This window comes from Physella acuta, unplaced genomic scaffold (genome assembly GCF_028476545.2).
Source record: "Physella acuta isolate Inbredline_101_S28 unplaced genomic scaffold, ASM2847654v3 ptg000063l, whole genome shotgun sequence".
Classification (NCBI taxonomy): Eukaryota; Metazoa; Mollusca; class Gastropoda; family Physidae; genus Physella; species Physella acuta.
Window position 1 is genome coordinate 73,834 of NW_026731583.1, and position 12,624 is coordinate 86,457.

At 37.8% G+C, this 12,624-nt stretch overlaps 2 protein-coding genes across 2 annotated transcripts; both read right to left on the reverse strand.

The window, feature by feature from the left end:
• Positions 1 to 4,098: 4,098 nt before the first annotated feature.
• Positions 4,099 to 5,166, reverse strand: LOC131950261 (neuropeptides capa receptor-like). The gene has a single exon (XM_059312344.1). The coding sequence runs from the start codon at positions 5,164 to 5,166 to the stop codon at positions 4,099 to 4,101; it is 1,068 nt and encodes a 355-aa protein (XP_059168327.1).
• A 1,765-nt stretch (positions 5,167 to 6,931) lies between these two features.
• Positions 6,932 to 7,921, reverse strand: LOC131950272 (uncharacterized). Its single transcript, XM_059312355.1, has one exon. The coding sequence runs from the start codon at positions 7,919 to 7,921 to the stop codon at positions 6,932 to 6,934; it is 990 nt and encodes a 329-aa protein (XP_059168338.1).
• Positions 7,922 to 12,624: the final 4,703 nt, after the last annotated feature.

Consider the following 12,624-nt stretch of genomic DNA (forward strand, 5'->3'; position numbering starts at 1 on the left):
GTGTGTCTCTTCTTAAATATTAGTAAAGGTATCTAATTGATGCTAAAGTGACCCACGCTTTTCTTTATAGTAATTTAAATAGTAGTTTAAAATTTACTTTCTACTTTTTAGTGCATTATTACATAAAATCATTTTTTAATGTATTTCTTTTCTTTACATGATTTATTTACAATAGTTTCATGACTAAAAACCATTGTCAAGTTTTTAACTAAAGTTTTAGTAAAATATTATGGGATGGCGTAGTCTAGTGGTAAAGAACTAGAATGCTGACCCGACTAAAAACCAACACGCGCCTATTGAACGTGATGACGCTTTTTTGACGTAGAGCCCGCCTCGCTCCACGCCTAACATGGCCGTGACAACGCGTGTGGATAGAACTGCCTACTAATTCGGTCCAAATTTAATTTAATTCATAAAAAAATAATTAGGCATCCAATTAAGTCAAATTTCAGTTCAGATTGCATTGTCTTCATGTCTTGACCCACTTACCAATTACGAACCGTATCTGTCAGTTGGAAGTGCCCGAATTTTCGCTCCGGCGTTTCGATCTAGACTGACGACAGACAGACAGAGGAAGTGAGATAAATAAAAGCTTTTAACAATAGTCTAAAGCCGGCTATAGCGAAAACACAAGCAGAATAAAAATGTTCATAGTGAAACGAAAAGGAAACCTGCCGGCACATGGAGCATATAGTAGGAAATAGTCTAAAGCCGGCGGAGTGCACACAATAATATAACGTCATTGATTCTCGAGTAAACATTGAACTAAAAAGCCAATTTTTTCTAATCTTAAAAATGGTATTGGCCTACTGACATTACCGCCTAATTCATGTGTCTAATCTTAAAAACGGTTTGCTTGCAATGTCTCTTTCATGAATCTCTTCTGGTAGGGGCTAAGCCCCTATACCACCCCCCCCCCCCCCGACAGAACATCAAATCCCGCCCACCCCCAAACGAAACATTACTTATAAAGAACATATATAATTAATGTGTATAATCTTAAAAGTTTTTTTGCGTGAAGAGTTGATTTCATGCATCTCTTCGGGTAGGGGCGAAGCCCCACCCCCCGGAAGAACGTCCAAGCCGCCTCCCCCCACCCAAAAAAAAGAAAAGAGTATCGATACTCCATAATAAAATACTGACATTACGGCCTAAATTATTTGTCTAATGTTATAAGTGTTTTGCGTGAAGAGTTTCTTTCATGCATCTCTTTAGGTAGGGGCGAAACCCCTTCCCGAAGCCCCTTCCCCCCTCTCACTTTAGAACGTCTAATCCCCCCTCCCCACGATAGAACGTCGAATTCCCCCCCCCCCCCTTGCCCCCACCCAAATAAAAAAAACGTAATAAAATTTATATAGAAAATATATACTTTTAACAGTGTCGGCCTCCCCCGACCCGGCGAGATTTATCGCCCCTGCAAAAATTAAAGTGCCCTACCCCCGGAAAAAAAGCCTGAAACTAACACTGCCTGGAAGAGTGAAATTTATCGGCTGAAAGTAGGAAACAGGTCTATATTATAGAAGTAGGGTCTACCTTTAGTTTGTATGACCAGTGTTTCATTCAGAGTTATTCCTCCCCGGAGGGGGGGGGGGTTACTTGAAATTTTCGGGGGTGAGGGTGGACTAAATTTTTTGGAAGGTGGCGGACACTGGTGAAAATATGTTTTCTACAAAAATTATATTTCGTTGTATTGCGGGTAGACGTATTTTATGGTGTGTGTGTGGGGGGGGGGGAGGGGGGTGCGCGTTGCGGACCCCACCCCTAAATGTGGCCTATGTCGTGTTTGAGATTAGGTACAGGGTTTAAGGATATGACTTTGACTATGTTTAGTATCAATATGCAGTAACTACGCGTAGATCAAGCTTAATTCCTGTTAAAATGCAGATTCTGGTCAGAAATCCGTTTTTAATGATAGTTTTCGTTTGCGGTTAAATTTGAAGTTTGAGGTGGTAATTTTGTTTTTGGTTTTGCTTTAGAGAAATAGACAACACTATCAACCTAGCACCCGTTGTATCCTTCCTCAAGGGGCCATTTATTTCGTATATAATATTGGCATATATCTATATAAATAGGTACTATGATTAGAGCTGTATGTATAAACGAGCTTGCATGAATAGGCTACATCTTCATGCAGTCTCAAATAGAGAACTTCAAATTCAATTAAACAAACAATTATACATACCGTTATACAAGAAACTACACACTACGCTAAACTTCAAATAAAATATAACATATACAAATTACAAATACAATCACAAATACAGCTATACACACACACACACACACACATATATATATATATATATATATATATACATATATATATAATTTCAATCGATTTTAACATATTAAAAATATGATTGTTATTTGGTTTTTATACACTTGTTTTTTCTTACACATTCATAATAACTGTAAAAAAGAAAGTTTGTCGCATAGGTTTGTCACATTACATTAAACATATTAAAATTGGAATTATAAATATAATATTCGTGAGATTAAACGTAAGTTTTGATAGGCAGATAAACTACTAGGAGGGATGGAAATAGAGACCGTTTCAAAAGTAATCGGAAAAATAAGATGGTAACGGATGGGGCACGCCCTAAGAATGAATTTAGACGACGTGTCAGGAATGGCGTTGAACTTGACGCTTCAGGGAAAAATCAAGCAGGAAATGACAAATAAGACATGGAGGCGCATGGTGGAGAAGCAGCTGTCAGAGACAGGACTATTTATATTGACCGACAAAGTGGAGGGAGCTTTAGCTTGCGGACCCGTGGGTCTATGAAAAGATGATAATGCTTTTTATAAATTACTAAAATTGACCAACGTTAACAAGTTTAAGTATTGATTTATTTATTGATTTGCCTAAAACTCGAGATCAGACAATCAGAACTATGTGTATAATATTAAATACGAATCTGTGTAGAGAAAAATGATCTATTACACAACCAGTAAAAATTATTTCCGGCTGTACCAAAATGAAATGACATATTCGAATGCAAAAACACAAGAAGAATTATGACTAGATTTCACAACACGCAGTAAGTTTTGCATGTTAAAACTATACTAGTAGAAAAAAATAAAAATTCTCGAAAACACCTGTAGTGTCTGGGAATCCTGAATATTGTGAAACAGAAATTTTTTTTTTTTTTAAATTATAAATATATGAGCTTTTGATTTCTTAAAAACATTTTCCAATTTAACAAGAATCTGATACGTAAGAATACGCATGATTTTTAAACAAATAGAAAATGCTACTTTCCACTAGTTCTTCTACCACTTGTTTAAAGTTTACACTTTAAAAAGGAGCCGAATGTTAACGAGACAACGTAATATATCAATTAAAAATATGGCAGTAGACTATCGTTAAAAGTTGCTACTGAATAAACTAAAATAAATAAATACCTTCAAGCGCTCTGTTGTGTAAAGGCTTACATAAGTTGGACACTCTGAAGTGGATGAGTGTTCTAGTTTACTGTCGTATACAACGGCGCACAACGTACATCTGCGCATGCGCATCAACTGCTTAAGAGGCTTGAGACCGATATACCGCCCACATTCACGGAAATTTCTATATTACACAATATGGTAGCTAATGAAGTATGAATGTGTTCATTTACTGCTGTGATTTTACTGTTTTATCCAATACACCTGAACGCTCACGGTATGGAAACAAAAGATTGCAAGGACATTGGACTGTCCACAATTCTGTTCAGATGTTTATATCAGAAAAACGGGTGAACTCTACTCTCTACACCATATTGACAACATGATATAAAAAAGTATATCCACCTTACTTTACTGGGTATGAAGTTAATTTGTTTTAAATTGGTAATTCTGCCAAACCGATTTTAAATATACAAATCAAGACATAAATTCGAAAACAATTTACAGGCATTGTAATTTGCATAAATATAAACATACCTCAAATATATATCATGTGAACTCGATCGTTAAAACAATTTGGAAATAAAAAAACAACAGCCTAATATTTAACTGTGTACTTTGGTGTGGTGAGACCGCGATTATTGGTTTTACTGTTATAAGTGTTATATTTCAAAGAAATGTGTGAAAAGACCTAACAAATTATTGTAAACATTAGAAGAAAATACTACGGAGAGTGTTCTTGTACCTGCTGCTCATCTTGTAGTAGACTACAATGTTGACGCTAGAACTAACGGTCTCTGTGACGTAGGAGATGCTGTAAATGATGAGCGAGATCTTGTAGTACACGCCCCCCACCATCAACCCTGACACCTGACTGACAGCTGTCAGTATACCTGACTGAGGAATGAGGCAGACGATGAAGATGACAGAGACGACAGTCAACATCAGGACAACTTTTTTCTCTTTGTTAGACACGAACTTCTCTTTGTTAGACACGGTGTTGTCTTCGCTTGAATGGCTGATGGAGATAGAGTTGATCCATTTTGATCGAGTGTTTAATTTTATACCAATGATTGCATTACAGACTATGATGATGAAAAAAGTAAAATACGGAACAAAAAGATCCGAAACGAAATATGAAATGCCAAAAACGTTGTACGGATTTTGTCTAGCGTTTACGGCAATCACCGATCTATTTAACTGAGGAAAAAATACCCAGTCTAAATATACGATGTAGTAGACGGGGAACAGGTCTAGAAGTAAGATGATAAATATAAACAAGTTGACCAGAAGAGAGACTTTTTTGGTGACAATTTGTTTGACTTTAAGGGGCACCAAAACACACAGACATCTCTCACACGACGCGAAGGCTGTGATGAACCCACACACACGGATGAAATAATTGTGTGGGTAAAAAGCCAAAATGAAAGACACATCCGTTTGTGATATGGGAAGATCAGCTGAAAGAAACCAGGGGTTTTCCATCACATTGAACATCAACACAGTGACCAACGCCCCGATATCACTGACAGCCAGAGCAGTTAAAGTTATATTGACGCTGTCCTCATAGCCCTGCTTGTAAAAGACGATGATGTTGATGATGTTTCCGGAGATCCCCAGTATTCCGATGATTCCACTGACGAACAGGTTAAAGGTCAAGAAGAAGTCTAGAACTATAGGTTTTACAACCAGATTTATGTCCCGTGTGCTTATCGTTGTTTGAACGGGTATACTGCTATCAATTATTGAACTTGTAAATTCAGTTGAATAATCCGACATTATTCAAAAATACTTGTGTATGTTTAGTAAAGAAAAATCTGTACAATTGTTGCATTGGTCACCATATTGTATTGTCTGTACTTTTTGTGAGTAGGCTACTGCCAACAATATCGTTGAATGTTTTCGTTACAAGATTTTATTTGATTTATCCAGTCCCAACAACCCGTGTTAACTTGGTAAAAATGTAACTTGTTATCTAAATAATGAACATAATTGCACCAGCCGTAGGTAGTCAGACAAAGCATGAATAATGGATTTATATTAGCTTAAACACAAACCCTAGAGGGTAGCATTTACTCGTTCTTTGATTACTCTTTACAAGGGTAAATCATCTCAATTATGTTGTTAATAACCCTTATTAACGATGTAATATCAGTGTGTTTTTTGATGTTTGGAAAATATAAAAAAATACGTTTGCGTTTTCGCTTTTAGAAATAGATTATTATAGTAGTAATGATGTATTTAATGGTTTAGAATTACATTACATTTAATAATTGTACTTAAATTTCATGGTGTGAGCATCTTTCAGATATATTATGTATGTTTTTTTATAAATCTATGCTTTAGTCTCACAGCAGTAATGATACATTTGACTCGATTAGATGTGATTCAAACGCAATCTGTTATAGATTATCTGATTATCTTCATAGGTAATAAGTTGCCAAAGACATGATTCAATGTTACGCTTACGACGTTTACTATATATTTAAATTTGTCACTAAACTATATTCTACATTTTGGGGATCTAAAATTATGTTATTAAAAACTAAATGTTGTTAAATTTGCATATTTAAATTGAGATATGTTACGTCACCGCTATTTTACTAGCATGATATTAGTGTCAGTAATCTCCCATTAACATTTCTAATGGAACTCACTGTGTATAGGTACACAATCGCTATCTAAAACTGTCGAACACGTATTTAATGGAATCACTAAACTAAAATACATTTATTTTCTTCGAGAACACTAAGTTAGACTTAAAGATCAAGTTTAACCTCATCGTTTTACTAGCCTCGTTGCTTAGTCTGAAATAACACCAGATTACAAATATACATATTATACACATTATTATGTATACGGTTTATACAGAGAAGCACAGTGGCTTAGCGCAAATGTTATACTCTCTACCATACGAGGGAAATGTAGATTATGATCACTGGTATTCAGTGTTTCAAGCATAGACATTATTTAACAGCTTTTTACTGTTTGTACAGTTTCAATGTTTATTAACATGTACACAATAAATCTATTCGTAACCGTAGCTGCTTAGCTACAGTGTCGTACACTTTACTTCAACTATTTCAATAATCTCCTAGCCCTAACAATATATATGTTTAACTTCTAATTATCTCTAATTTAGCTAACTGCCATATCTACGTCCAACTCGTAGAGTGACCAACTGCTAACTACTAACACTGTATGGGTCAGCTGACTGCCACACGTGATCGGTCACTTCTCATTGGCTCCTATCCATTCTAGGAAATCTAACTCACTCGTCTGGGTGACCCCTGGCTATTGTACATTTTCACCGTCTGTGAATCTATTTCTTACTAGTCTAACTTGTGTCATCCCACCCACGTATTGTAGAGAGATTCAAATAGAGAGAGATGGCTCTACTCTATAGATCAAAGTATCAATTGTTTATGCCAAAGTTTATGGCAGATTTAAAACACATTTCTATTACAATAACACGTTGTAAATGTCTTTTATAATATTACATTTATTGTTTACTTATTAAAAAAATAGCCACCAAAAAAAGTAACTAGCACTGGTTTTTCTCCTGTGTTCCCAGCGAGCTTCCCCTGAAGCAGCTGAAGACTTCCAGCAGAGACTTCTTGTAGTTGGAGCTCATGGAGTAGTAGAACAGGCTGGTCAGGCTTGAATTGGCTGACTCTGTCAAGGACGACACGAGGTAGAAGGCCACAGCGACGTCCTTGCTGCGGTAGTTGGCTGTCATGAAAATGCTGGTGTAGGCGGCCGACTTGGGGAAGAGACAGAACAGGAAGAAGATGGAGGTCGTGAAGAGCATCATCAGAATCTTCTTCTTCTGCTTAGAGTCGGCTCTGATGAAATGCTGACCCGTAGAACGGAACGATCTTTTCCATTTGGATTGTAGTCTTAGTTTGACGGCGATGATGATGTTACATGTAAAAATACAAAGTAAACTCAGATATAAAATACTTAGATCTGTTGAGTAGATGAGGGTTATGAATTCGTCTATGTGAGCGAAATCACGGACCTCGAGTGTTATCAGAGATCTATTTCTAAAAGGGGAGAATTCCCATTCTAAATATAGATTGTTATACAATGGGATAATCCCGGAAAGCATGAAGATGTAGGCGCCGATGTTTACAGTGATGGCGATTCGACGCGTGATGAACTGTTTCACGTGTAAAGGAAACACAACGCACATGCATTTTTCTAACGCCGAGAAGGCGGCGACAACCCCGCAGACTTTGGTGAAGTAGTACTGGGGGAACAGGGACAGTAGGTCCAGTACGTAGTCCAGCTCGTTGGTGACGTCAGCCATGGCCAACCAGGGGTTAATGAGCAGGTTGTACACCAACCCAGTCAGTAACATCCCCATGTCGCCCACCGACAAGGCGGTCAGCGTGATGCTGGTTGCGTCCTTAAAGCCTTGCTTGTTGAAGATGATGATGTTTATGATGTTGGCGCCGACGCCGATGATGGTGCCGACGATTCCTAGAATGCAGCTGGTTTCCAGGAAGATGGCGTATGCTGTGTTTGCCATACCGGGTAGTTTAGATTGTAAAGATTGTAGATTTTAACACTGCTTTTGGTTTTCTAAGAACTTTATTTTCTTAGAAACGGACATGCGACTTCATATACAAAATCATTATCACTTGCATGACCTAAACAAACTTTCTGTCTTGATCTTGTTATAGACTTATAAATCAGTGTAAAAAAAAATTCTAACTTTGATATATACAATTTTTTTTCAAATTGGATATTAGCAAAATACTAATTTCAAACGGTTATCTCGCTAAAGTTGTCGAAATATAGGAATGCTTTTTCCCCTTTTTTACGCAATTCACAATGTAAATTGAGTTTTCAAATAACAATAAGATTTTTTAACACTTTCGTGAGATAAAATATAATTTTCTGAATGTTTTCTTCATTCCATTCTACAGTTATTTTTATGTCGGCCTAGATTTGTACGTCTTTATATTGGTGTAAGGGAGGGAACTATGTTTAATCGGCCGAAGTGATTACGTTTATTATTTAACACTGTACTTGCCAGATTCGATAAATGCACGAATATCTAAAATGTAGGAATTTTTCAACCAAATCCTAATTTAAAGATTGCCATGTGAAATAATTATGTCATTATTTTAAGCACTCACTATTACTTAGCGCTTTACGAACAAAAACCAAATTTTTTGCAATTCAAATATGTTTTTAATTTTTCCCGACATTTTACAAAGAAATTTTTAAAATTGAAATGAACTAGATTACGTTTATTGTGCTGGCCTACAAAAATAATGACATTAATCAACCACATTTTTAAAATTACTTAATTACAAAAGTTGTTTCGTGGAAAATGAAAATAGTTTACAACTCAACCAAGGTATTTGCTTATTATTGCACGATAAAACATAATTAAACAAAATCACGTCATCAAGAAATTTTGACGAGATCCAATCAACAAAATTGTGTTCCCCCATGGCCTGGTACCACGTCTAGAAGCGATAAAATTAATTTACAATTTATTTTAATGTAGTCATTAATTTTGTAGACATTAAATTTGTAATTAAATTGTGCGAACAGGTATTCACCCACTTTATTTATTTCTATAATATAGGATGCACAAACCGATTTAATACCCCCCGTTCGCGAATGTTAATGTGCTGTGTGTTTCGCTGAGGAAAATTTAAATTTAATCAAATGAGTCAGAGAAATAAATTCTCGACCAAACTAAATTAAAATTAGTCTAGAAATTCTACATAGCGAGCATTTTAAAACGTTTTATTTAATGTGTAAAGCGATCAATTACTGTAGCTTTGCTTGCGCGTGTCGAGAACCGCGGTAAACTGTAATCAATTATGTCATTAACAGCACGCTCCAATAATTTAATTTTCGAGTATCCACAATTACTTCCCCTGTGGGGCAAACCAGTTTGTGAAGGGCAATTTGCTCGTTTTATTTTATTGATGGAAACTTGGCAGCTTTTACGATAAAGAGCACAACAGTAAAAAGCATAATACCTGAACGTTTGTTTACTTAACGCACAATATTATACACGTGTGTGTGTAGCTGCGTAAATTTTGGAATCTAAATTTAACCCACTCTCCTTTGTTAGCTTGGGCTAACATTGGGCACAGAGGTAGATCTTGGATACATTTTATCTTTAGCCATACCAGCATATAACTTTAGTAAGTCTACCTACAGCAAACATGCATTTTTTCTTACTTTTTATTGGATTTTCTCATTATTGATTTTATGTGATTTGTGAATATAATAAAAGCCTATTCCCTTAATTTTATTTTATTTTTTATGTGATATTATTACTTAGACGACTTTATCAGGAGGTAGAAAGAGAGAGAGAGAGAGAGAGAGAGAGAGCGAGAGAGAGAGAGAGAGAGAGACAAACAGACAGAGACAGAGAGAGAGAGAGAGAGACGCTCTGTTGGTTGTAGCTATTCTCTAAATATTTATAATAAATATTGAGAATAATTACAAATCCTACGTTTTTTTATCAGTAAAGATCTACCTTCGCATTATGCTGAAACACGATCAATAATCATTTAACAGTTCAATTCAAAGTTTGCTGAAGTGATGTCTATTTTCCCGAACAACAACAATCTATATATATAATTCTCTTCTGGGAGACGTTAGAAAACAAGCTGCAAGCGCGCCTTGCAGTCCCCTCTCTTCCTCTCTATCGCTACCACCCCCCACCCCACACCCCCTACCCCACATCCCCCACCCCCCTCACATGGTCAGGTGAGCTGTGGTTCACACTAAATGTTTACAAAACAATCGTAGAGCCGAGTTTGGTGACGGCTATTAGGGCAGATAATTTAGTTTGAAACGATTTTAAACTTAGAGGAGGTAACTAAGAGAAGGCTGCTTTCACGGGGGGGGGGGGGGGGGGAGGTTAGTGTTTTAAAGCAAATATTTTCAGTGGCAGCATTGGTAGTGTCGAATTCACAAATTATGAATTACTGAAAAGTAGAAAAATAAATAAATAGCGGCGTAAGAGCGGGTTGGCTCGTTCTATATAATCGCTATGTGTTTAATAACGTGTCTAAAGTAATCGGATTTTTGTGAAGTCGACATAATATAGCATTAAGTAGACTTTCCATCGTAATTTCGTCATGGTATCTAGAAAATAAAACTGTGTCATGTCAACACACATCATTTTCGCCATAGTAAGGATGAAATAAACAATGTAACCTCGACATAGCATCATACGCCGTGTGTCAATGCTGGGATTTGATTTCAGCTGGTGTTGCTCGTGTCTGGTAGGAAATAATTTTAGAACCGTACAGGGATGAGGGCTAACCACCATCTCAGGACCAGCCTGGCTGCAGCAAGGTTAGGAGCAAAAGTAAAATTTAACGAGTAATGTAATGTTTGGAATAGTTGCTCCGTCGAGTAGATGAAGTAGAGTTAATCTGTTTCTTTGACATCGGCTGTAAAGGGATAGTGTGGTGAGTGATGGGCCTTGTCAATTTTACATTCCCCAATACATGTCAGTACTCATGTCAGTACCCATGTCATTAACAATCTAAGTACAGATGTCAATACCCATGTCAGTACCCATGTCAGTCAGTACCCATGTCAGTACCCATGTCAGTACCCATGTCAGTACCCATGTCAGTACCCATGTCAGTACCCATGTCAGTACCCATGTCAGTAAAAATGTAAGTACCCATGTCAGTACCCATGTTATTACTCTTTGCATGTCAGTACGCATGGCATATCAGTACCCTTGTCAGTACCCATGTCAGTACCATGTCATGTCAATACCCATGTCAGTAGCCATGTCATGTCAGTACCCATGTCATGTCAATACCCATGTTAGTACCCATGTCATTACACATGTCAGTACCATGTCATGTCAGTACACATGTCAGTACCCATGTCAGTACCCATGTCAGTACCCATGTCAGTACCCATGTCAGTACCCATGTTAGTACTCATGTCAGTACCTATGTCAGTACCCATGTCGTGTCAGTACCATGTCATGTCAGTACCCCTGTCGGTACCCATGTCGGTACCCATGTCATGTCAGAACCCATGTCAGTACCCATGTTAGTACTCATGTCAGTACCCATGTCAGTACCCATGCCATGTCAGTACCCATGTCATGTCAGTACCCATGTCAGTACCCATGTCATGTCAATACCCATGTTAGTACCCATGTCATTACACATGTCAGTACCATGTCATGTCAGTACCCATGTCAGTACCCATGTCAGTACTCATGTCAGTACCTATGTCAGTACCCATGTCATGTCAGTACCATGTCATGTCAGTACCCATGTCAGTACCCATGTCAGTACTCATGTCAGTACCTATGTCAGTACCCATGTCATGTCGGTACCCATGTCATGTCAGAACCCATGTCAGTACCCCTGTCGGTACCCATGTCAGTACCCATGTTAGTACTCATGTCAGTACCCATGTCAGTACCCATGTTAGTACTCATGTCAGTACCCATGTCAGTACCCATGCCATGTCAGTACCCATGTCATGTCAGTACCCATGTCAGTACTCATGTCATGTCAATACCCATGTTAGTACCCATGTCATTACACATGTCAGTACCATGTCATGTCAGTACACATGTCAGTACCCATGTCAGTACTCATGTCAGTACCCATGTCAGTACCCATGCCATGTCAGTACCATGTCATGTCAGTACACATGTCATTACACATGTCAGTACCATGTCATGTCAGTATACATGTCAGTACCCATGTCAGTACCCATGTCAGTACCCATGTCAGTACCCATGTCAGTACCCATGTCAGTACCCATGTTAGTACTCATGTCAGTACCTATGTCAGTACCCATGTCGTGTCAGTACCATGTCATGTCAGTACCCCTGTCGGTACCCATGTCGGTACCCATGTCATGTCAGAACCCATGTCAGTACCCCTGTCGGTACCCATGTCAGTACCCATGTTAGTACTCATGTCAGTACCCATGTCAGTACCCATGTTAGTACTCATGTCAGTACCCATGTCAGTACCCATGCCATGTCAGTACCGATGTCATGTCAATACCCATGTTAGTACCCATGTCATTACACATGTCAGTACCATGTCATGTCAGTACCCATGTCAGTACCCATGTCAGTACTCATGTCAGTACCTATGTCAGTACCCATGTCATGTCAGTACCATGTCATGTCAGTACCCATGTCAGTACTCATGTCAGTACTCATGTCAGTACCTATGTCAGTACCCATGTCATGTCAGTACC